The following is a 26,805-nucleotide window of genomic DNA, read 5'->3' as shown; positions in this document are numbered from 1 at the left end:
GAATCATATTTCTTAAAATAAACCCTGAAGATAATTGGAAAGTATAATTATAGGTTATCACATGGTTTGTCTGGTATCAGGCCAGGTATCACGCCCCCAAGTGTCAGTATCAGGCTCATACTGGCACGCGGGGGCATGATACTGAGCCTGATACCAGACAAACCATGTGATGATCTTATTATCACATACTATTTAATCATGAGCTTATTATCACGTACTATTTAATCAAAAGACCATTTTGTTTCCAGAAAATGTTCAGTTTATTCCATGTATTATATCTAAACAGTGTAAACACAATAATTGCAAAAATATTTCAATAATAATATTTTATCAACAGTCTTATCTTATGTCTGACAATTAAAGTTCCATTCATCAAGTTTGGGTTTTTTGGTGACTGGAGAAGCACTAGGAATATTTATAGTGTGTGTTCACGCTCGTGCGCTGTTGTCTGATTGGTTGTTTCACGAGCACGATACCAGAGCAGCGTGCTCTGAGTGGACAGCTACAGGGGCTGATACTGGACATGGTTAAACTCTATATTTTATCAGTATCACTGCCCTGGGCTTTGACACAGTATCATTTCGACCTTTTCCCGTATCATTCGTGGGCGGTTTCTAGGGTACAGGGCCAATTAATACTGTAGTATGTGATAATTTATCATACCAATATCGATCTGATACTGACACCACTCTGGTATCGACAGATCGATACTTGGATCTGCCGTCTTACTTATGGGGCGGTTGTCTGGGTGTGCCTGCGCGCGCGTTTGTGTACAATGTAAAGCAGCGTCAACGTCAAAAAGATCGTCATTGAATAACATGACGATGCAAAAATCTAAGTAGTGAAGCGCACATTGAGAAGAGATTATCAGTGAATGGTAAGACTGGCGTCCTGCTTATTGAAGGCCAATAAGAAGTGATGGGAGGCTGACCCCGACGCGGAAGAAGCAGGAAGTCACCTTGTTACCTGCTCAAACTTGACAGCCGACAGTGACACAGTCACCATGGTGCAAGGGGAAGTATGGCACGACAGACTTCTCATGGAAACTTTAGCCCACCCGGACCAGAACGGACTGAAATGCAAAGAGGCGCACAACTATGACAGTACCACACAGGTATGTACGCCTCATTTAAAAACACAGGAAAGTGTACTGGAAACCTATAAAGTTGTGAGCTCTTCATGTTTGTAGCTACTATAACCTTAGCTAGGTGCCTTCTCTCTATGACGTGAGTATAACACAAGTCTTTGTTAATGTGGAGTTCCATTGTTTATTTTCCTGTACTGAAGACTAGCTCTGTCTTGTCTGTGTCAACTCTTTCACGGTGACTTTTCTCCAACTTGCATGCATGCAAATCATAACTTGGCTATCGTGCTCCGTTGCAGTGATATTTGCTTAAAAAACAACAATGCAAACAGCAATAAAACACTCAAACTTAAGGCAAGCGACCCCGCCCAAAACAAAGCAGGTTTTCTTTGCCCTCAGGCTGTGGAAATGAGGAAGCAGTTGTCATGTTCGGTTCAACTGATTTTCTACCACCTACTGCCCTGCTTCTGCTATTTTTATTTCATGTGGATGTGGTTTGTCATAACACATTTACCTTTTGATGGTATCACACATAGATAGGTACAAAGCAGTTGTATAATATTTACACTGAAACATTAAATGAGTTCATAATTAAAGGTAATGGTTTAGTTGATTAAGATTGGGTTAGAAGTAAGGACTAGATTTAATTTAACCCAACCCATTAGTTGTATCACAGCAATTACTAATGCTGTTTTTTCACTTCCTGTGTCAGAGAAAAACAAACACATGTAATAGTAGCTTTTACAATAATATAAATAAATATAGCAGTAAAATGTACATATTTTGTGGGAATACGGGATAACATGATAAATTATGCCCTATTCAGTAATAAGCATGAGTTGTTCTTCTTCCTTACATGTTTAAAGCTGTATTTTAAGGCGTATAGTGAAGCCTGCCTTTTTTGTTTTGTTTTGATAAAGCTGTCTTATGTGAAAATCTCTGTGTGTAGTTTGCATGTTCTCTTTGGGTGTGGGTTTTCTCCGGGTACTCGGGTTTCCTCCCACATTCCAAAAACATGTTAATTAGTGACTCCAAATTGTCCATAGGTATGAATGTGAGTGTGAATGGTTGTTTGTCTATATGTGCCATGTGTTTGGCTGGCAACCAGTTCAGGGTGAACCCTGCATCCCTGATGAGGATAAGCGGCATAGAAAATGAATGGATGTCTTATGTGAAGTAGTGGGTGTAATCATGGATCGCCTTCATCCAGCTAGGCGTCAGCCAGAGGTGACATGATGTCCATGAGGAAGAGGATTTTTCCTTCATGATGTCATAAAAACCCGTAAAATGTTCATGTGAAGTGAGAAGGCTGGGAGGGGTCAATATCTTTTTTTTTTTTTTTTTACTTATTCAGCTTTGTTATAACAATTCAAAAGCGTTGATTGCCTTGAAGTTATGAAGGGCAGACATTTTGTGGAAAAAAAGTCAGTAAGGACTGTGGAAAAAGTCCAAAACCAAACGTTGCAAAAAGCTAAAACAGATTGCTAAATAACGTTGCTCAATTGATTCACATTGTTGTCACTGATAAAAGCTGAGTCATCATTCTAACAACCGTGTGTATGATAGTCCACAGCATAAATATTGGCACAGTTCTTTGTTTATGATACAATAAAACATCTCTGTAAATGTAGGTCACAGTGTTATAGTATGAAAATAGTACTCATGGTTTCTTACCATTGCATTTAACACTGTTCTGCTGAAGTAGAATGAAACAACTTGTTGTCACACATTGCTGTCTCTTGTTGCACAGAACGGCCTGGAGCCGATTATCACCTCAAGGCAGCACAGGCTGGATTCCTTGAAACATACACCCGTGCTCGTGGCTGTCCTGTCATATCTTCGCTCGTGTATTGTCATCCTGTTTGGCTACCTGAGAGACCTCCTCAGAACAGGGAAGCACAAATACACCCAGGAGAAAAAACAACAGACGGTAGTGAACACTCACTCAAAATGGTGTTAACCCATCAAATCCAAAATGACAATGTTTCACTGCACATGTTGGTGTCATGTTTTATAGAAACATGTCCGGGGACTGGGAGATACTTTTGGGCAACACAGACAGGAAGTCTTTGAAAAGGCGCCCATGCACGTGGCTGTCATGACATACCTGGGTTTTGGCATTGTCACTCTCTTTGGCTACTTCAGAGACTTCCTCAGAGCCGTGGGCTTAGAGAAGCGCAATCTCGCCCAAGAACGAGAGGAACAGAAGGTACGTTGCAGTCAGTTCAGTCATCAGTGTATTACCAGCATATACACTTCCTGCAGAGACACACACAAACACAAGCACAGTTGGCACAGAGGTGTGTGCGTGCCTTGGGTGTGAACACATTGTGTTTTGCCCCAATTATCTTAAATGTTTGCTCTTTAGCTCTGTCTCCTTCTTCACGCATGTACCGCTTTTACATGGATGTTGCCAAGGGTGAGACGATGCACCACTGGGAGAATCTGTTGACGACCTAATTAAATCTCAGAGGATTCTAGATCCCGCTTTGTTTGTGTTTCAGACGCTAAACGAGGAGTGAACACTGCCATCCATGGCAATTTCATTGCCACAGAGTCGACTTGCTATACAGGATACATTGTAACATAGTATGAGTCACAAAGTCCTGAGTCGGCAGCCCACGAGTCATTCTTTTGGTCTGTCAAACATCACCCAGATAATGTCAACCTCGAACTAGAGGTACTTCCTCTGCAGCAGTAGATTTTAGTAGAATAAATTGGAGCATTAACAACAACTGGACTACAAAGTGTGGAAGACCATTTATTTACTTTATAAGGAAGTAAACACTGTTTGGAAGGAATATAACCTGTGGAGGCACTTCCAGTCCTTGGTGAAGTCCATTCCCTTTGATAATTGACGGGTGGAGTGGCTCTGTTCATGTTTGTTTTAAATGAACCGCAGCTCCCCAGTGTGAGCACTCATGCAGCCCCAGACCACAACACTACCACCACCATTCTAGTTTGCAGGAATGACACACTCAATCAGTTATGCAGTAAAAAAATGGTTGCAGTACTCACATTTGTTAGAGTTATTCAATGTAACTTACAGTATATTATACACAGTGGAATCGAAACTCAAATTTTAGATACAGATACAATGGCAGTGACTTCACAGAATCAGACGATCACAAATGTTAACGGGGGACTGCCGAGCCTCAGTGACATTATTGAGTGTACTGTTATTGTCTCCCTTGCAGGATTTTGTTCCACTTTACCAAGACTTTGAGAACTTCTACACTCGAAACCTGTACATGAGAGTACGAGACAACTGGAACCGACCCATATGTAGCACGCCAGGACCTGTGTTGGACCTGATGGAGAGAGTGTCTGATGACTACAATTGGACATTCAGGTACAGTAAAATAACATTTGATAACATTCACACATGGCTCTGTTTACAATCGGTCATCCTTTCGAAAGACACATTTTTCAGACACACATGACCTCAACTGGTTGAACCATCCAAAGTATCAATATTTTGATATGAGAATCATTAGAGCATAAAGAGCTGGTATCGTAAGTATTGATATTTCAGTATGTGGTGTGCCCAATTTGAATTAAGTGATGGAATTTGCTATGTGGATGAAACTGTAATCCACCAATGCCCCAATTATTATAATTAATTAATTAATTATAATTCCCGCCTGTATGTTGGAATGTAGTACATTACATAATTCAGATTCCCTTTGGAATACATTGTGAATGTCAACAACAATTTACTTTCTCCCATTTTGTATTACTGTAGGCGTATGATGCCCAGGTATTCAAGTGCTTCTGCCCATCCAGTTTATATTAAAATTGGTTTAAAAAAATATGTGATGGACAGTAATATAGACATGAGGAGGAGATGTGACATTAGAAACCACATACTACTGGTAATCATGGATTACAGGTTTAAAGAGGTTTAATGTAAACAGGAGTAAAAATGGGGCAGTCATCTTTTCTATTAAAGTGTGAATGTGTAAGACGATGATGGATTTAGCTGGGCTGAACTTAAAGACTTATATTCTCATAGTCTCTAATATATAATTCATACCGAACACATAAGAAGGAAGTACACTTTTGACCCGATTTAACTTTGTCTGCCTCTATATACAGCCTTGATCAAAATCTTATGACCAGTTGAAAAATTGCTAGAATATGCGTTTTGCACATTTGGACCTTAATGAGGTTTTAAGTAGAGCTGCAATATGCAAAAGCAATATGAGACAAAAAAAAACATTTGGAACTTGTAATCAAAATAAAAGGTTGTTTTTCACCTAGTCAAAAGTTTAAGACCACAGGCTATAAGAGCCATAATCTGCTAAAAAATTAGGCATTTACAAGGTCATGCCCTCCTGATGGCTAAAGCTTTCTCTTCTTGAATATGGTCGGATCATTGAGATCCATAAGCAAGGCCTCTAGTAGTGTGCCATTGCTGCTGAGGTTGGACGCAGTAAGACAGTCATTCTACATTTTTTGAAAGATCCTGAGCATAACGAAACAAAATTGCACTTGCGCTGAGCCGGAGAATTGGATTGGCTGTCCTTCAAGACCCAAATTAAGGCCCTTACTGATGCCGACTGCAACACAATAGCCATCAGATGGCATAGGACTTTGAAAGGTGGAAGTTTTATTCTTATGAGAAAAAATAAGTAATAATACATTCATTCATTTTCTACCACTTTTTCCTCATGAGGGTCGCGGGGGTGCTGGAGCCTATCCCAGCTGTCTTTGGGCGAGAGACGGGGTACAACCTGGACTGGTGGCCAGCCAATCACAGGGCACATATAGACAAACAACCATTCACACTCACATTCATACCTATAGACAATTTGGAGTCGCCAATTAACCTAGCATGTTTTTGGAATGTGGGAGGAAACCGGAGTACCCGGAGAAAACCCACGCATGCACGGGGAGAACATGCAAACTCCACACAGAGATGGCCGAGGGTGGAATTGAACCCTGGTCTCCTAGCTGTGAGGTCTGCGCACTAACCACTAGACCACCGTGCCGCCCATAAGTAATAATAATAAGTAAAAAAAAATGACAGTCCAGATGGCTTCCAACGTCATCCCACCTGAGATGTTTTTCATTCATTGAAGCACTGGAGCTTCAGGTGGTGCAGGGTCGTCAAACGGTGGGTGGTTATGTGCAGATGTTGCAGGGGGAATCCCTCAGGACTGAGGGCTCTCGTTTGTGTGGTAACAGCTGGGTTTTCCAACGTTGCAGTTCACAATGCTGACTTGACCAAAGACTTCTTCAGGGAGAAAAACATCACTTTTCTGGACCATCCCGCATGCTCCCCTGATTTAACTCCCATAGAGAACATTTGGGGATGGATGACAAGGGAAGTTTATAAAAATGGTCATCAGTTCCAGATAATTGATGCTCTTTGTGAAGCCATCTTCACCACTTGGAGCAATGTTTCCAATAGCCTCCTGGAAACACTCGCATTTGGAGAGTTTTTGTCGTTTTTTTTGAGTGACAGTTGATAAACGGCCTATTTCAGTTCAATTATTGTTTTCAATAAATTACTTTTTCAAAGTGCTTTTTGACACACACCCTCCTCTGCTTAAAACCTCATTAAGATCCAAATGTGCACAAGGTAAATTGTAGCTATTTGTCAACTGGTCATAAGATTTTGATTCGGTCTGTATCTTAACCATGTATGTTTAGGTACTTGTAGTATAATGTACCAATTTCTCTCCAAAGTGACATGTAATGTTCTTTGATTGATGTTCTGGCTGATTACATAGTGTTTCCTTTTAATAAACATCTATTGTCGGACATCGCATGAATAAATCACATCCGATGTAATGAGTTTATAGTTTGAAATTCTTTTTTAATTAGATGTTTATTTGCTTTTAATACAGTGAATGGAATGGCTCAGTATGAGGGGAAACACTAATGGGTCCACAAATGTCTAATTGCTTGCAGATTAACTGGCAGAACAATACACAATGTCATCAACATGGGCTCTTACAACTACCTCGGGTTTGCAGAGAACAACGCCGATTACCTTGAAACGGTGGCAGACAAAACCCGCCAGTATGGGGTTGGCGTGTGCAGCACACGTCAGGAAGCAGGTAAGTGTTTGGTCAGTGTTTGTAGCGTAATAAATTGTGAGAGAGCCTTTAGTCCTGTCAAGCTGGTTTCAGCAAGGCCATTAATCCATATGCTGTTGTCTCTTTCACTTGGTCTCACACTGCCTCAGAAGTCCTAAATGTGCATCCGCTTTACAACACTGACAGAACACGAATAGGCACAAACTAGAAATGAAACTCCATTTCCCTCATCACGTACGCCATCATTTATTATCTTTCTGGTGATTTATACTGTCTGCAAGTTTAATTATCTTTCAGTAGCTGCAATGTTGTATGAATTATTCACTCTTTGTTAAATTATGTACCGCAAGGGCACAAGCTGAGATCATTATATGCTCATCCAGTGCGGTTGGGAAATTACATCTTATAACATTATGAAACACCCTGGACATGAGGCGGGATGCAAAAAGAGCACATGTGAGGAGAAGTGTTAGAGCAGCCTGGATCAAAGCGAAGCATACAGGGCTTCAGATTAATTTTGAATGGCGTGTTATCCTCTGAAAGTCTGTCTAGTTTCTGATGGCGTGGCAGTCGTTTCTTTTTTGAGACCTTGTGCTCTTGTGTCCCTGTGCTACTGTGATGAAATCTAAAGCCTGTCCATCAGACTGATGCTACAATGTAAACAAGGTGCAGGAACTCGCCAAACAGGTTGCATTTTAGTGATGTCTGAGAAAAGTATTTACCATAATCCTCAGTCTCCCTGTGTCGGATTTGTTTACTTTCTGACACTTCTGAGGTGACTGGCATCACTGTTGTGTTTTATAAGAGAGGTGGTACTATGTGTTACTTTGTTGCATGGTTGTACAGATGCTTGCATAAATTAAATCTCAATTCTAGTTTGTCAACACGAGATTCCCTAGTAGTCACACCGTGAATGAATACACAGCTCAATGTTGTCTGCATGTGTCTCAATATCTTAATCATCAGTAAACATCTTGAACCTACTATAGTATTTTTATAGGCACAAATTTTGTCAGTAATATGGAAAATTAGGAGGCACCATTTTTCGGCACCCAGACAGCAGTCTCCATGGAGTGTCATGGCGCCGTTCCAAATATTACATTCACAAGAGAGCAAGACCAACCCAGAGGGAGGGGACGATGTTTCCACCATCAAGGCGAAATTCAAGCTACAGAAGCTGAAATAAATCATATTTTTTAAGTACATGGGCACAATAAAACCTACCTACTTAATAAATAGCAATGTTCTGGAGGAAGACACTTTTATTACATGACATTTGGACACTTTTCCAGAGGGGGACAGGAAAGGAATAGGAGTATGCAGAGCAGGGTACGTAGTTAAGGGGCAACTGTGATGTTACAGTGCATACAATTGGATGTTGTTTTTATATGTTAGTAAAGGTTTACATATGGAGAGATTGAAATTAACAATTAAGTAAATTAGTATTTATTACCACATAAAACACACAAAAGTACAGAAAATTGTTACCGTTGATTACTAGGTAACGTATTGGTTCAAATGTGAAAGATACCCATCTCTAAGGATAAAGATCATCTTGTGTGTTGTGCCCGGGCGTTATAAGGATGACGGGAAGTAGTCGATCAACAATGTACATTTTCTAACACCTTCATCAGAAACTCGTACCCCGCCACTTCTGATCCAAAGTCAGCTGGGATAGGCTTCAGCTCACCCTTAATTCTAATGAGGACATGTGGTATAGGAAATGGATGAACCTCCAAACAGGCAGAGAGTCCATTCTGTACATTGGTTTCATTGGTCCATAGAACAACGGCATGAACAGCGAGCCCTTTTGTCAGTCATGCAGTCTCTGTCTCTGGTGGAGGCGGGGCCTGTAGCATACACACAGAGTGCAGACGATTGGATTTTTGTTTAAATTAAATTAGTAGCAATTTAGTGTCATATCGTATTTTTTCCTTTTTTTTTTTTCCAAACAATGACCGAACAAAGTCAGGGATTTACATATATTTTGCAACCGATACTGTATGTCCGAGAGGAATTGCTATAGAGAATTTTGACTGGTTCAGCTTGGATAAATGCATAACTACTATATGTAGTGTGTGTAACACCAATTTGTTAATAATCATACATTTGTTATATAAATGCATACTGATGCAGAAAGAACTACACAAAACGAACACCTTGAGGACATCCGACGTTCTGAAGTTGTGTTGATGAATAACCGATGGTTTGACGCTTCCATCAATCATTAACAACGTGCTCCCAGATACCGATGCATGCATTTATATGAATGGTTTACCACCAAGAGCTCTGTCAGTATATACACAGAGCACATTTTATAGACATGTGTCCCAAAGCAGCCTTATGTATAAAGGTGCTTCTTTTATGAGATTGTCAAGGTTGAAGGATACAAATGATTAACTTTTTTAAGGTGGGGCTTCTGTTTCTCTGGTCTAAAAGCTTAAGAGATCATTTCAGTCCCATGCTTACAACAAAAGACGGACTTAAACGCACTATAAAAACACATTGCAGCTATTCAGTGTATTCTGCTAAGTGCAGTGGTCTCCTTGTGTCCTATGGTGATGAGACAAGAACTATTTTTAATAGCATATAATTAGGGATGTCTGATATTGGTATCCCTTTTTCTGCTGATAATTATAACGCCACATGTGATGGCTTACAAGCTTGCAAGCTCAGTACAGTATGTCTCAGTCTGGTTTTGCTTTTGGATTGCTGCTGGTTTTTCGAGGGGATGAAAAACCACTTAACCAACTTTAACCACGTCTTCCTTTAATACTTCTCATCTAATATGTTTTGTTTTTAATTTTGCTGATTGTATTAGTCCTGAATTTCACAATTTGTTCTTATATGGATGTTTGTGCCACATGGATATGTGCAGCTTTTCAAATTGTTTTGTTACCAGCATTATTGAATTGGATTATTTATTAATTAAATAGTACATATAATTTTAGCTGACTATGAGTCATGACTTTTCAATGATGATGATATTGAGGCAAGATATAAAGTTAGTGTGGGACTTTTTTTTATATCTTACATTGCATATTGCAGTAAACAGTGTTTATGTGCAAAATGCATCCAGTGGCATCACATTAAAAGAAACATAATGTGTTCTTTCATTACACAAGATGCGACCTGACATTAGTTTTAGGGAAGATCTGTTGATATCGGTATCGGAAATGAAGTGCTGGACAATATGCGTACATATATATATATTTTTTAAAAAAGCCAATATTGAGCATCTCTACATACAATAGCTTGCAGGACACTTCATTAGATACACATGCATCTGATGAGATCTGCTTCTAGAGCTGAAACTCATCATCTACCTTGAGCAAGTTTTGATCATGAAGAGAAATTGGATTATGGAGACAGCATACGGTTTTCTGATGAAAAAAATTGCTCGAAGTTGAAGAAATGTATGAATCAATGTGTGACCCTGAAGAGGATAAGCTCTATAGAAAATGATGAAGATGAAATGTTGTGTTTGATTACTGTCACCTAGGCACCCTGGACATTCACGTCGAGCTGGAGCAGCTTGTGGCTCGTTTTCTTGGAGTGGAGTCCTCCATGGTGTTGGGGATGGGTTTTGCCACCAACTCCATGAACATTCCCGCACTTGTTGGCAAGGTAAATGCCACACAGCGTAGCAAAGGAAATATGGCCGCTTTATTGCCGCTTCTTGTAACAAAGGACATATTAACGTAATTAGCCCAGCTTTTGCTTGTCTCCTGCAAATGGCCTAATTTAATGAATACCAGTCAACTTAACTCTGCTCTGAAGAAATCCCTCACCCTATTAATTAAAATAATGGTAATTAAACATTACAGTAGCCAAGAGGTTTAGTCTCTGGGTATACATAGCTGCCTTCAGATACAGTGACAAAGAGGGGTATGTTTTTGTTAACAGCGTCTCTCAAGGGTATTATTAGCCATACACTTGCCTGTTGGCGCACCAGTCAAGCTCATACAGACAGTCATGGGTTACCAGGGGCAACACACACCGTGGATATCCGTGATTGGACTGGACAGGAGGAAGGGGACTGTTGAGCTGATGAAAGTGCGACCATTTATGCAGCTCAAGAGGTTGCCGGCCCCCACTGTAACCCTGCAGGGGCAGTGACGGTCAACCCACGCTGCCAACTCTGACCTACAGGGACGGGCAGTACCAACGCAGGCCTTGCATTAGACTGACAGCTGGTAGACAAGGGACCGGGCGTCAACTGAGATGTCAACACATCCTCTAGATGTGGAACAGGAATTTGAAGGCTTAAAGTGATTACAACTTGAATGAATAAATATGTTTTGGATAAGTTGAATAGACTACATTTTCCAATGGCAAATCCTTAAAACATCATTGGTTGCATAACATCTTTTGTAGATCCACTTGCACATTCTGTATTTTCCATAATTATCAATTGTCACTTACTGCAGACAAGAAGACGTGGCAGATGTTGTTGCTGTAACTAATTCATTTTGCTCGACAGTATTTCAAGTTGAGTTTCTTCTTTTCTAGGGTTGTTTAATCCTGAGCGATGAGCTCAACCACACCTCCCTCATCTTAGGGGCAAGATTGTCTGGCGCAACCATCAAGGTGTTCAAACATAACAGTAGGTCGCAACAGCTATGATCATTTTGTTGCCAAAACTATAACTGTGTGTATGATCACTGCCTTTCGGGCTTTGGAAAGTGCTTGGAATTCCTAAACGCTTTAATTGGCTTAAAATTTGAATTGCTATATTCTTTAGTATGGTATGGCAGGGCATGGTTTATTTTTAAGTTGCATTAAGGAACATCACATGGTTACTTTTTCATAATCCCACATGTCTGAAAGGAGTAGTTAGAAGCAGAGCTTATTTTACCCTACCCCTTCTCCTGTGTACTAATTCATTAATAATCATTCACACCATAATGTTTACATGTTGACACTAAGAATATTTCATTTGCTTACATTTTGTCATTTATACATTTCCTGTGTGAAAATAAAAAAGTGTTAAAAAACATATATCATAAACAAATAGGAGTTACAAGAATGACTCTATAAACCTGTTTAGTCCAAAGTGTGGCCTGGGGACCATTTGTGGCCCACCCCACGGCTTATGTCCCACATTATTTTCCGGTTTTATAGGATAAGGAAATATATTACTAAAAATGATATAATACAAATACATAAGTCTATAGACTTAGACTATAAGTTGTTCGGCTGGTCCTGCGACTCACACTCTGGCGTGACTTATATGTTCTTTTTTTTCACACTGACAGCTGTGGGAGGACACTGTAGGCTTGTGTGCCGGTATCTGCTACTCCTATCACTCCTATCAGAATGTATGCAACTTGTAACAATATTATCATAACCAATAAGTGACAACACCGGCCATCAATTTGTATTGTATATTGTTTATTATCTTTCCACTTGTTTATTGCATACAATGTCTTATTTTATTATGATCAAGTAATCTATTTTTATCTATTTAACATATTTATTAAATCTGGTTATGGCGGGAAAAGCTTAAAAATTGATATAGAAAAGTGCTTAAAAAGAGTTTGAATTCAGCTTGGGAAAAGGTGCATGAACCCCATCTCGTCTGTTCATTATCATATATTAATTCCAAGCTATTTGCGCTGTAAGGAAAACATTACTTTCTCCGTAGCACAGGATTTGCCTCAGGAAAGACCTACTTAACATTCTATGTTTGGATCGGCAATTGTTAAAAGCTTTAATAAACCGGGTTCACTTTACAGTCACGGGAGTGTTTATCCATCAGCCGAAACGCCATAAGTATATTCTCGGTCATTAAAAAAGAATGTCATCTTTTTGCAATTCAAAGCGATGTGTGTTACTTCAATAAACGCTGTAAGATATATATTAAACATGAAAGATACTATATATCATTTCTTGTGCTTACATTAGGAAGGCCGCCTGCTCTTTCAATAGACAAGGCAAACGAGACAGTCCACTAACACTAAATGCATCCTGACAGGTACAACCCAAGTCAGTTATGGGTCTTCCAAAGCAGTTCCCACAGGGCAAAGAGCCCTCAGGCACCTGAGCAGATGACCTCTCACTGCCTCTGTATCTCCTGCACTCACTGCTCATGTACTCTCTTATTAAAAGCAAGACTAATATTTACAAAGTGGGCTATTCCAATCCACTATCCACTAAGCCACACCCCAGATGGATGAATAATTCACACTGAATGTTATTCCTTGTGTTGGTGGGTTTAAGTGCCCCCGTACTAAAAGTAGATAAACTGGTTTGTGCAAACGAACATTGCCACAGACGTGTGTTTGCAAGTAATGTGTTACTTTTGTGCATTCCTATTTGATGCTTTGTGATTAAGATTCTTGTCGTTTTTTTTTTGTCACACTGAGACTCAGTCAGAGATGATAAGATCATTTCATGGATGCACATGCCTTGAAGAATGTTCAACCATTGTGACACATGAGGTCGTGGCTTATCTCCAATCAGAGCTTCACTAAGGGAATAATCTTTCTCCATGTCAAGTCTCACTGCTTGCCAGTGTGTCACGACATTGGAATAGTAGAATTATTCTGCACTGTTAAGCTTTCAGGAAGATATTTTATCTGAAAAGCATTTGCTTCCTAGTCAGTAAGCCTTATTGGTCTGTGGCAGGTTGTTAGGGCTGGAGATGAGGCTGATGAGAGGGTCCCCAGTACCACCTAGTATGTACAGCAATTGAATGCTGCCATCTGCTGGTGGACTGCAATAAATGACACTTTCATTATTTTTATTCACTTTTCACATGAATTTACATAGTGATTTCAAAGCAATTGTTAACTATATATGCAAAGTCTAGGACAGGGGTGGCTACACCTTTTCACCCTGGGCCACATACTGAATAATTAAGGATGCAAATACCACTTTGACATTTTTAGTAAGTCAACACACATACACATCCCAGATTTATGAGAAAGCATATTGATCCCCTCCCCCCACTTATTTAAATTTATTTTCCAAATAGTTTTTTTTTCTTAAAACTTCTTATGACTTTTTCCCATAATATTTTGACTTCATTGTCATAATATTATAACTTTTTCCCTAAGCTAATTTTCCATAAATTACAACAAAATTTTTGTCTGTTTCTCATCATATTGTGACTTTAAAAATACATGTTTTTTCAAATTTTTCCACTTAATGCTACTAAAATGACCAAATCTTTCCTCATAATATTATGATGTTATTCTTGTAAAGTTATTATTTACTTTGTTGTAAAATTTGTGCAGATATTTCAATTTATCTTGTAAAATTATAGTCTTAAACTGTATTGTGGGCCAATAAAAAAAAAAAAAAAAAAAGCTCGAGCCACATATGTCCCCCAGGCCACACTTTGGACACTCCCCTGGTCGGGGAAGTAATCATTGTATGCATGTATATTTTTGCTCTTTCAGAATATGAATAATCATTATAACATATTTGTGTGTGTGTGTCTAGATATGGACCATTTAGAGCAGCAGTTAAGAGAGTCAATCTCCTCAGGACAGCCTCGTACTCACAGATCTTGGAGGAAAATCCTGATTATGGTGGAAGGCATCTATAGGTCAGCTGCTATTATACCACACACACACACACACACACTTACACTGTACTATTGTCTCTTAGTATCTGGTGTCAGTCGGTGTGTTTTGGTAAGTAAAGGCTTCCAGGTGGTCTTAACTCAAAGTGTGTGTGTCAATTTCAGTAAAGAGCAGAAAAGAACTGTGTGTCTCAGGGACTCCATCTGCTCATTAGCTCAAAATCAAGGCTAAATGGAGTCTAGGAGGTTGATGAAGCTAAACTCCCAGCTCCTTCAATTCATTACCACTCTTTTCCTTTCTCCTTTTTTCCCCTCATTTTTGCATGAGTATCTAGAACTCTTTAAGGACATAAGTCTCATTAGTCAGTGTACAGTATGTGTGTATTGGACTGCTTTCCTCCCACTAAAATATCCAAATGATTATTGCATTACAAGTGTTCTTTGTTAATGCCATTCTTTGTTGGCAGCATGGAGGGCTCGGTGGTCCGACTGCCTGAGCTGATCGCTTTGAAGAAGAAATATAAAGTGTGTCTGTACCTGGATGAGGCCCACAGCATTGGAGCCGTGGGGGCAACAGGGAGGGGAGTGACAGAGCTGTTTGGTGCAAACCCAAACGATGTGGATGTGATGATGGGCACCTTCACCAAGAGCTTTGGGGCTGCTGGAGGCTATATTGCAGGCAAAAAGGTTTGTGTCCGTTTTTTGATTTTGTGTGTCTGTTCATATTTGCCATTCTTAGTCTTTCTGGTGTCTTTTTATGTGGTAACATATTTCGTCATAAAAAGCGAATCAGCTTTTCCAAAAATAAATAAATAAACATAAATAAAATGTAACATAATTTTTACCTGCCCTGTGATTGGCTGCCGAACAGTCCAGGGTGTACCCCGCCTTTTGCCTGAAGACAGCTGACTGCATCGTAAGCTGACTATTTAGCCTTTCCAATTTACTTTTTAAAGTTTTTCAAATGCAGTGGGGAAGAAGAACAAGGTAAGACTACACGGGAGGAGAGGGGAACCTTTTTTTCATGATCATGTCGGACATGCTATGGCTGACTCCATGCAGACTATTTCTCTGCTCCACTATTACCACGTTTTTTTTTAAACGTATGTTAATTAAAATCATATCGTTGCATCGTTGAATACGGCATAGTCAAAAATATTAATATTGAAGCAAATGTTTGGGTTTTTTTTTTTGCCTTTTAACATGCAAACCACTTTCCACTGTGCGGCAAGTCTAATAATAAGACTTATGCGTCTGTGTGTTGCTGTAAATGTGTTCCACTGCAAGGGGAGCTGAGTGAGGATGGGCAGGAAGTGACATCGGGGTTTAGATTTGGGTTATAGCTTGGTGTGGGATATCGCCGCAACAGTCATGTTAGGGATTATTAATAACAGCCTGTTGTTGCGGCGATGAATCAAATCAAATCAACTTTATTTGTATAGCACTTTTCCTGCAAAGACATGCAACACAAAGTGCTTTACAGAATTAAAACAATTACCACAATTAAAAGGAAAAATAAATACTAAGAAAGCCCCTCCCTCCCATCCTCCATACTAGACACACACACACACACAATCACGCACAGTAGGGAGACATGGCATGGCACTGAGGATCAGTGAAGTCTGGTGCTTGTGTGTTTCACCGAACGTTATAGTAACATTACTGACACCAAGTGACCAGTGTATAATACATCTTACATTCTTACATTCAAAGTAGAACGCAATCATTTCTACTTTGTTTATCTCCCACCTTCCCTAAAATTAGGTTATTTCAAATATCCTAGGTGTGTTTGTCAGGATATTTAAGATTAACCATACACGAGCTGTCACTACATAGCTCTCTCAAAGCTTACATACGTCCAACAAATGTTTCTCAAGCTTTTGTAATTCCTTCTACTCCATTAAAAAGTACACTTTAGCACATAACCACACCAGTTTTGTGGCACTTGATTAGAAAGCTGTAGAGGAAGTAGCCATGTTGTTTGAATTAGTTATTGAGAACGTAACCCTTCCTGTGCTTGCTGTATGTTGGCTCAGCCATAATAAGAAGGTACAGCTGGCAGATGGCCAGCCCCTTCTTGTGGCAGCCGTCGGAACTGTGCTCCAGATTTAACAGCACACAGCCTTTAACAAGCATGATCATGTTTGAAGTACCAACGCTGTGTGTTCCTGGTTTGACAGCTGGCTGTAGTAAAGCTCAGGAAGACGCAGGCAAGATAAGAGAATTTGAGGTGTTTGTTGTTTTGGTGAGAGCCCCAGAATTCTATTTGTACATGAGTTCTGGAAAAGAGTCATTTTGTAGCTTTTAATCAGAGTAGAAAGCATCATTAAAATTATTTTGAATCCGATTTAACCTTGAATGTGCTTGTTTTGGATGTGCAGTGCAACATTAGTAATTGTGTTTGTGTCTGTGGCCGAGGGAAACTCTCTTCGGCTGTCACTCCACACCCTAGACGTCATACGGATGTTCTTCCCTGGACGTGTTGGCCCTTCTGGTGATCTCGGTCACACTAAAATCCTGTGGTGTAAATCCCACGTCTTAAAACGAAAACAGCTGTCACATTGGTTCAGGATCCTGCGTTTGAGCATTTCCCCTTAAATCACTTCCCCTCGCTTGTGCACGAAAAAGCCACAGCCGCCGCCCAGTGGGGACAGATGGCGAGAGTGGAAGTGGTGGCCAGACAGCATCTCTCACAACGTGTCATCGCCCCCCAACCGCTGGCCCACTGAACATTCCATGACTGCTCAGAGTCTGCTCCAACCTCAAAGCACTTAACACTGACACACTCCGAAGACGCAGGATGGGAGAGATTTCGAGCAATCCTGTTCCTTACATCTTCACAACCAGCAGCACAAGTTATCTCCTGCTGACATGTCGGAATAATGAGCATGGCGCGGCCCATTCTGGGTCATTTGAGCATCGGTTCTTAATAAATTTGTGCTTCAACTCTTGTGAGCACAGAGCGGGAAGGGTTTCAGAGAGTCATGTTGACAGAGAGCTGTGTGTGCTATCATGATGGATCCTTGGGTGTTCAAGAATTGCATTTCTTCCATTATCTCACAAATTATCTTTATGCCTTTTAGTTAGGTTTTATTACCGATACCAGTATCAACCAATACTGATGTAGGCAGCATCTTGTCCCTCAAACTAATGTAATGCAATAAACATACTATGCAGTGTTCTAGAATCACCTACCCATAATGCATTACTGCCCATAGAACAGTTAATTGGAGGACAAGCAACATACTATAGATGGATAGTGCTCCAATGCTACCTCTGTGCACCAGAGGAGCCCGGAGGACAGAGGCTGATGTCACTGCAGCACCCCAATGAATGCGTTGCTCAGACTCCATGCCTTATGGAACAACTTTAAAATGTGTATTTTTCATTTAGATTTTTTTCTATTTGTTTGTATATTTTTGAGGTATACTTTTGGAGTGTCAAGTTGCAGTGTGATGAATTCAGTGTTGTTGGTGAAATATTCTCAGTAAGATGATACAGTGAGTCAGACTGTTATGTTGGTTGTATAGAATTACCTCCCGTGATGTCCAATGGGTTGACAAACTTGTGAGTGCACTGATAGCTCCTGATTGGCTCCTGCCAAAGACCTACCATTTTCTTATTGACTCATGAGTAAACAAGCAGTAGGAGCTCTGAAGTAAAGGACATTTTACTATAGATTAGTACCGCTGTATAAGCCACACGGTCCCAAGCAAAAAGTAGCGGTTTGTACGGAATTTACTGTAGCTTTAAAATTACATTTTATCTCATATTTATTGATTATCTCATTATCAGCAGAACAAACGATACAGATATGATCTGATATTTCATGCTAATATCAGCTGCACATCCCTACTTGTAGTGAATATTGTATTGTATATGTTGAATATCACTCATGGCATCTAAATTTCACTGCAGGAGCTGGTAGACTACCTGCGTAGTCGGTCCCACAGTGCCATGTACACCGCGGCCATGTCGCCTCCTGTCGCTGAGCAGATCATACGTGCTATAAAGTGCATCACGGGGCAAGATGGAAACAGAGAGGGTAAGTACCATCACTACCTTACAGTACAAATACTATCTGCCTGTCATGTAAACCTTTACACCTGCGTATAATTTTTATGGAAACAAAAGCAATCTGAATCCAGAGGATTGTACCAATGTTAGCATTAGGAGTAAGTCCAGACCCGCGGGGGAAGACAAACAGCTGCTCAGTCTGAAAATGTGGTAACAATTACAGGGGTCTGTAGTGGTAGAAATAGGGGGTGGTTGGAGGGCGTGGAGTACCCGAGCACACGTGACCCTCACATAGAGGAAATCATTTTCATGTGTGTTTTAAGGAACCATGGACCTCTGAATAGTTTCTGCTTTAATGGTATCAGACATGAGGGCAGGGAAGTAGTCATTAGTTGCAGTGCCACCCCCGTACCTTCCTGAGTAGTTGATAAAGGGCGTGCTGGTAGAAGTAGGTTCACACAGGTACAACACAAACAAATTCAAGCCCGTGAATAATAACACCAAAGAGAAAGGTCACCGGAATTCTTCAGGTCAGTGATAGTGCAGCTAAAGTTCTGCAGTGCTTGAATCAATACGACGGATGAGACTATAAAATATGCAGCCTAGTTAGAGTGTCTGGCTGTGAACCAAACATGCTGTGTATCTCACATAGTCCAACTAAATAACTGCGGAGACCTGTCTTACAGCAAAAACAATGACTCCAGTGTGTCCGGCAGAAGATGTGTTAATTTATCTGTGCGCCTGCACCACATTAGTTTCATCCTGCTCCGTCTTTCTCCACCGCCCTCCTTTTTTCTCTTCAACGTTGAATTTCACACTTGAAAGCAAACTGGTGGCAAGAGGTCGGAAACATGGAGAAACTCAGACACATAGAACATCCACACCGTCTGACCATTTCTTATGATTTCTGGGTTTGGCATCAAGTTTTTGACCTTGCTTGAACCCCCCCACTCCGCCTTTTCCTTCCCTGTGCTTCAATCTACGATTCGTGGCCTGTGCATCTGGGCTCATGCCTGCATGTTATGTGTTTTTCCCCCATCTAAGATTAGAAGATTTAAATGTTCTTGCATCTCTTGCAATGTGCTCCCAGGTAATCAGAGGCAAACATAGCCGTGCTCCAAGATTGAGTCGAGCCAGCCACGTAGCTAGCTGCCTCTTTAAGGAGGAACAGGCCGCTGGATTTGATATGTTCTTAATTCACTCCCTAAAATACCTGTGACACTTAAAGCATTAAATGTGTTCACTTCCAGCCGTCGTGTTGCATTTTGTGTTAAAAAGCCATCCAATCTACAAGGCCTCTCAGTCTGGCAAAATGCGAGTGCACACAGCGTGCCCGTCTGTGGACAAAACTGAACCATCTGCTGCTGCAGCTGAGTTGTAATCACCCTCAGTTTCGTAGGGGAGGCTGCTCAGGCCCAGATGGAGGTGTAGGACTCACAATAAGACAATAACTCACATTGCATTAGTAAACACCGACAGCTGACTGTGTCCCTGCAAGGGCAGGGTACATTGAACACATCTATCTTGACGGTGTCCATCTGACAAAATTTTTAAAACCATCACGTCCTGGATGATTATTATCCACACCAGTCCTTATGTTGCAGTAGAAACTACTACTATCTGTAATGAATTAACATATTATGCTATTCTTTTACTGGAATGCCAACACATGCATTTCATAAATAAACACTGCAAAATAAGACAAGTACTGCAACCAATACAATCAAAGTTACAAATGAACAACTAATAATAACAAATCTTGACCAATAGTCATTGAATGGAGTGCAACTGGAATGTTAAGGCTGTCTTAGAAGATGCCTCTCATCTGAGCAGGCTTCATCGGTTCATGATTAACGACTAGCCCAGGGGTGGGCAAACTACGGCCCGGGGGCCACATCCGGCCCGCCAAGTGTTTGAATACGGCCCGCCCAATCTTTCCAAAGTATTTCATTTAAACTCAACATACAACCTGGCATCATGGCCTGAGCCAACCTTTTGATGGTTTTATCAATTTCGTTTTTTGACATGGTCTGTTGTTTACAAAGTGCTCCTGAAAAAAGGGACACAAGCACATAATAATAATAATAATTATTATTACTATTATTATTAGATTATTATAATTATTATTAGAACTATTATGATTATTATAATTATATTAATGCTAATTATTATATTAATTATATATAATATTATTGTTATATTTGCATATTTTACATAATAATAATATAATAATTATTATTTGAATTTTATTGTAATTATTATAATATTTTATTATTTTTAAAATATTTGAATATAAATAATAAATAATAATAGCAGATTGCATGACAATTTTACAGCTACAATAATACCAGGTGGACTGTTACGTGTAAAATATATAGTCTGCCCCCCCCGTAAATTTTGTCATATCAATGCGGCCCGCGAGTCAAAAAGTTTGCCCACCCCTGGACTAGCCTGACTAGGTAGGACAGCCCCTTTTCCCAATCGTCAACTACAATAAAATGTTCTCTCACTAATCAACATGTTCATTCATTCATTCATTCATTCATTTTCTACCGCTTTTCCTCGCGGGGGTGCTGGAGCCTATCCCAGTCACCAATTAACCTAGCATGTTTTTGTAATGTGGGACAAACACTAGCCTGACTAGGTAGGACAGCCCCTTTTCCCAATTGTCAACTAAAATAAAATGTTTTAATCAACATGTAAGATAGGTTAATCTTCATAAATTTGCAAATACGAATCCAGTCTTTTGGACTAAGGAGTGTACAGTAGTTGTCACAAGACGAGTATTTATTATTTGATCTGGTTGAAATTTGGCCCCAATGCAAGTGGAGGTTAACAACACAATATGAACCTCTGTAATTGCACTAAAAATGTGATTATTTTTTCCTTGAAAATCATTTCACCATCAATGAAACCAAAACCCCTCGTGTCCTTGTTTGAACTGAAGGTATCAGACGAATCCGCCAGCTTAGGCAGAACACTCGATACTTCCGTGCCAGAGTGAAGGAGATGGGCTTCATCATCTACGGCAACGACGACTCTCCCGTGGTCCCCATCCTGCTCTACATGCCGGGCAAAGTGGTGTAAGGATGTTCCAGTTGTCCAAGCACCACAGTGAAACAACCACATTCTGTTCACATAGACGAGCCTCTCTCGGGCTGCAGTACACATCCTGTCAGATGAACTGCATGGACCCATTTTGAAGCATTAAACGCTCATGTCAGTGTTGTTTGTTGTCACGAGCAATTTTCAGCCACATCAGCGTGTTTCATGTTGAAGTGATTTGAACGGCTGCCACGGCCCACATTTAAAAGTTTCCATGAATCACTGGTGTGGACTGTTTGGGTCGACTCGTATCTGTGACTACTGAGGAGAAAACATCAGGTAGCTATTACGCAGAACCCATTCAGGTATAATGTGTCTTGTAGTGCATGTTGACGTGCACAATCCCTGAGAAAGAGTTGCTGCATGATCACAAAACAATGCAGGACGGCATTCAGTCTAAACGTAAAGATCCCTGTCAGATATGTGATGACTAGAATGGCAAACCTCCAATATGGCCCAACAATGTGGAGCATCACCTTTTATAGATACAGTATCCACCTCCTTATGAAATATGGATTTTGTCATGGAGATTCATGATAATTAAGAGAAAATTATAAAAAACTTATAGTGAAAACAAAGTACCATAAATTCCACTATATAAGCTGCTATTTTGTTCATAAAGTTGCAGCTAATCTGTAGCTAAATTCTAGTCTCCTTTACTTTTGGACTATCCATTTTATGTAACAGTATAACAACATAACAGTATACCCCAGAAATATACAAACATGTACCAATACAACTTTAAAATGGAAAAAAAACACAAAATTTTGAGCAATGCGCTCTTTGGAGCGCTGCAATGACGTCAGCCTCCCTCTGGGCTCCTCTGGCTTCCTCTGGTGGACAGAGGCAGCACTGCAGTGCTACAATGAAATGCTCTTTTGGAAGTAACGCATTATAGATATTAAAATAGATGCAGTTTATTTTCAACTTGTATTGGTACATGAAATTTATATTTCCTAGGTTCATAGTGTTAAGTTGCTGTGTGATGAGTTACATGTTTGGGAGAAGAGTCCGAATTGTGCATGCCATTTAATGATGTGGACACATGCGTCTTAACCACTGGAATTTACGGTGGGTTTTGTGTAAAGCATGACCCCCTTGGCTGAGGTAATAAAACAAACTGACCAAAACGTAGCTCCACTCGTGGGAGAGAACCAAAAGACCGTTTTGATTGGATCCTAGAAACACATTGCAAACTCATCCCTTAAGTTTAACATAGAGAAAATTCCTTGAGTGCATGTACTGTAGTTTCGATCTTTTTAGTAGTAAACCAGAATATGTAAGAAATATTTTCTTTCTCCTACCAGTGCTTTTGCTCGAGAGATGCTTGAGAGGAAAGTTGCTGTGGTCGTGGTTGGATTCCCCGCCACGCCGATTACAGAAGCCCGAGCTCGATTTTGCATGTCTGCAGCCCACACCAGAGATATGCTGGATGAGGTACAGTATGTCTTATTATACAGTATTACTTTGACAACAACATTATTTTGGTTATATTTTGCATAATAAGGGACCTTTTAATCATGTGACCTTTGCTTTGTCCTCAGGTGCTACACCACCTGAACCAGGTGGGAGACGCTCTAGGTCTGAAATTCTCACGACGGATACGATCCCCCCAGTCTGACCTCTGTGATGGGACGGACTTGGAGACGGATAGCTAACATGACACTTGACCTCTTTGCTGCACTGTGTCAAAACAAAGTCTACATAAAACCATAATGCACAAGTGTTTAAACCACAAAAGCGCACAGATTTAATTGAGAAAAGATGCCAAATACTTGATGGTGGTCTACACATATCTCCTGTGTATGTTTCTTATTTAAAGAAATGAAATTGTACATTCACTGAAAGAAGACCAGATAAAGTCACACTTGCACACACTCATTAGAGACTATGTAAGAGCTTTAATAACGAGACGAAAGGATGCACCTGAAGTGGTCACCAGCCAATCACAGGACATATCGAGACAAACAACGTGCACCCTTGAGAAATTGTCAGAGGTACTTAAGTTTGCAGTTTCTGTCAGAACTACAATTTGTACTTAAAGAAATGGGTTTATTGTTGTGCTTTATTGTTATGCCGGCGTACCGAATGCCGTGACTTGGTGATGGACTGAATTATTTAAAAGATGCAATATTCAATGAAAGCATATCATATATGATAAAAGAGGATTAAAATGTTAAAAAGGGTGTTATAAATGCAGTTGAAATATCGGGGGCCAACTTCACGCCCATAAGACACCACAGTTATATGCAGTCAGATTCAAGGAATAGCGTACGTGTTTCACGAGGCAGGGTCTCGACTTGCAGGGTGTTCCAAATGCAAGGCGGCCAAATGTTTGTTTGTTTTTTTAATATGAAAACAAAATATTTTTACTCACTCTTTTATACCAGCCAAACTGAATTAAATAATTTAAGTTCCGGATGAAGATAATTGCATTGTGTTCAGTTCTCTTTTATATTAAAGAATTTGGCCTCAAGTCGGTTGTCACATTTTTCGTTTTGATAAGCTAGTCTGAATCACATGTGACAGCTGTAACTGTTACGCAGACAGTGGAATGATTTATGTTACAAGTACCTGGTAACTGCATTGCATTCCAGTATATACACAAACTTCACACCGGGCTTTCATTCGGCGTCAATGATGACTACTACGCAATAGATCATTTAGCAATGACTTCTCTGATGTGTGATTCAATCCCAGCAACCCCTGAGGAGGATGCAGAGTGTTTGGGCTTGTTTTGTGGCCAGACAGGCTCATATTCAGCACAACTCTTGTTGTTGTTTTATGTTTTAAAGACCTGCTTGTTCCCTTTGACGCAGGAACAGTTGGGAAGGTATGCGTGCAGGGTATGCAGCACCTGAGCCAACACAAACCTAACCCGGCAATTAACGCAATGAGCTCCGAATTCTCCTGCAATGGGGTAATCACTTGATTAAGACTGGCTGTATTGTAGATGAATGATAAATGTGTTTTTTCACGTGTCGGATGGGCCCCAGTTGATACTTGTTTGCTATCACCTCAGGGCTAGCACCGTGTTTGTATGTGTTTTACACAATGAACAATGTGCGTTATCTTTAACAGATCATGTCAATGCAAACCCTGAAGTAGTAACCTATGCATATCCTTCACTTTAACTGCTTTGGACCTAAAAGACCAAATAACCATACAATACGTGATATACGGACAATATAGCCTTCACAAGATGAAATTGTAGGATATACATATCCTTTGCATATTAGACAAGAAATTCTAAAGTAGTCGTCCCTCGTTTATCCCATCCTCAGTACCTGACCCGACCGACTATCATAGAACATAAAAAAAACTGTTTACCCTTTTCTTTGCCTGGCTGTCGCGATGCCTCACACTGGCAGCAACTAGCTACCTCGAGTTTGCCTAACTTCCGGTCTTTGAATTCCAAATGTGCCATTTTGTCTTTAAAAAAAAAGCAATGTGGTTAGTTAGGAGCTTGTTTTTGTAGCTATCCTGTTCATGATGTACATGCTAAGTGATCAGCTGTGTAGTACTGAATATGAAGTGAATATGCTTAATTTACGCCAGAAATATGTACAGTTTGCTTAAATATGCATTTTTAAAATTTAAAATAGGCTGTAGTCAACCACAAAATGGTGAGAATCTGCAATATGATTTTTTAAAATGGCTATAATCGGAAAAAAAAATTGAGTGAAGCCAGAGAGTTGAAGTGCAAATGGTGAGGCACAACTGCATAGGCCCGTCCGTCAATATTTACATGTGGAATATATATACTGCATTAATAGATTTCCATGGTATAGGATTCAATGTTAATAAAAATTAACATTTTTATAGTTTTAGAGCATAGAAAAATTGTGACTTTCTAAATACAGTTAACGTTATGTAGACATGTAATAACACTAGTCGTCTTTATACTCCTATTATTCATTGTTTACACCACATTTGCGCAACTTTTATGCTGCAGGGGCTTTAGATGAGCTAGCAAGCTAAAAAGCTAGCAAACTAACCAAATAGACTCAAATTTCTAAAGTTTTAGAAGGCAAAATTGTACCACTTCCACAAGAAATGGGAGGTGGATAACCTCAAATTTCTAAACTTTTAGAAGGCAAAAATGTACCACTTCCACAAGAAATGGGAGGTGGATAACCTCAAATTTCTAAAGTTTTAGAAGGCAAAAATGTACCACTTCCACAAGAAATGGGAGGTGGATAGCCTCAAATTTCTAAAGTTCGAGAAGGCAAAAATGTACCACTTCCACAAGGAATGGGAGGTGAACATTTCTTCACTCTTATCATGCAGTGTTAAGGCCCTGTAATGCTTTGCATCTTTACTGCCCCCTAGTGAACATAACACTTTTGTCTATGGTAGCCATAGTCAACCGCGGAACAGTGATCATTTGTTAATTAAGTTCTGTGATATTGCGAGGGACAACTGTATACCGAGAGTAGTCATTTTACAACTTACAGTATAGATTTACTATCCACTGGAAATAAGTCAACACACAGCCATTATTATCTCAACAGCTGGCAACACAAGTAGGTACCAAAATAATTGTCTTGCCGACAGTCAAGCATGTCGGTGGTAGCTTTATGGCGTGCGGCTGCATGAGTGCCGCCAGCACTGGAAAGCTGCAGCTCATTGATAGAAAAGTGAATTCCAACATGTATTGTGACATACATTTTTAGAAGATGAAGTAGTTGAATCCGCATGTTTTACAAGATGGGATTGATAATATGCATATTCTGCATAAAATGGAAGGATATATTATGTTTAGTCATGTTAGAAAAGCTGTAAACATAAGCTGTTAAACCCCTGTTTAAGCTCTTCTACAGTGGATCACTTTGTTGTGTCAGTAAATATTCACATCTGGCTCCTATAGAGGCCAGAAACAATACAAAATAGTTGACTCTTCCACATGACGTCATGTCAATGTACTGCTTCATATAGATGTGGAGGCGGAGGATATGTGGGGGCCTCGAATTTCCTCATCATATCTGGTCTTGCTCTTTTTTTTGTCACATTGACCTTTA

The 26,805-nt window shown here is 40.0% G+C and overlaps 1 protein-coding gene across 1 annotated transcript; it reads left to right on the top strand.

Moving 5' to 3' along the window:
• Nucleotides 1–747: 747 nt before the first annotated feature.
• sptlc3 (serine palmitoyltransferase, long chain base subunit 3) lies at nucleotides 748–24,937 on the top strand. The gene is made up of 13 exons (XM_058058999.2): nucleotides 748–1,114; nucleotides 2,835–3,014; nucleotides 3,102–3,293; nucleotides 4,282–4,436; nucleotides 7,004–7,152; nucleotides 10,634–10,758; nucleotides 11,644–11,737; nucleotides 14,581–14,686; nucleotides 15,130–15,349; nucleotides 18,581–18,707; nucleotides 21,627–21,762; nucleotides 23,092–23,221; nucleotides 23,329–24,937. Exons 1-13 carry the CDS (start codon nucleotides 1,004–1,006, stop codon nucleotides 23,440–23,442), a joined length of 1,839 nt encoding a protein of 612 aa, XP_057914982.2. The 5' UTR covers nucleotides 748–1,003; the 3' UTR covers nucleotides 23,443–24,937.
• Nucleotides 24,938–26,805: the final 1,868 nt, after the last annotated feature.

This window comes from Doryrhamphus excisus, linkage group LG20 (assembly GCF_037039965.1).
Source record: "Doryrhamphus excisus strain RoL-2023G ecotype Guam linkage group LG20, RoL_Dexc_Guam_v1.1, whole genome shotgun sequence".
Taxonomy (NCBI): Eukaryota; Metazoa; Chordata; class Actinopteri; order Syngnathiformes; family Syngnathidae; genus Doryrhamphus; species Doryrhamphus excisus.
The sequence above is the reverse complement of the archived record's forward strand: the minus strand, read 5'-3'. Positions and strand labels throughout refer to the sequence as shown.

Excerpts from the sequence above, each read along its gene's own strand:
- sptlc3 (XM_058058999.2), top strand. The coding sequence starts at position 1,004 with ATGGTGCAAGGGGAAGTATGGCACGACAGACTTCTCATGGAAACTTTA. Across the intron at positions 4,437-7,003 it reads GACTACAATTGGACATTCAG|ATTAACTGGCAGAACAATAC; the intron begins GTACAGTAAAAT and ends AATTGCTTGCAG. Across the intron at positions 11,738-14,580 it reads CAAGGTGTTCAAACATAACA|ATATGGACCATTTAGAGCAG; the intron begins GTAGGTCGCAAC and ends GTGTGTGTCTAG.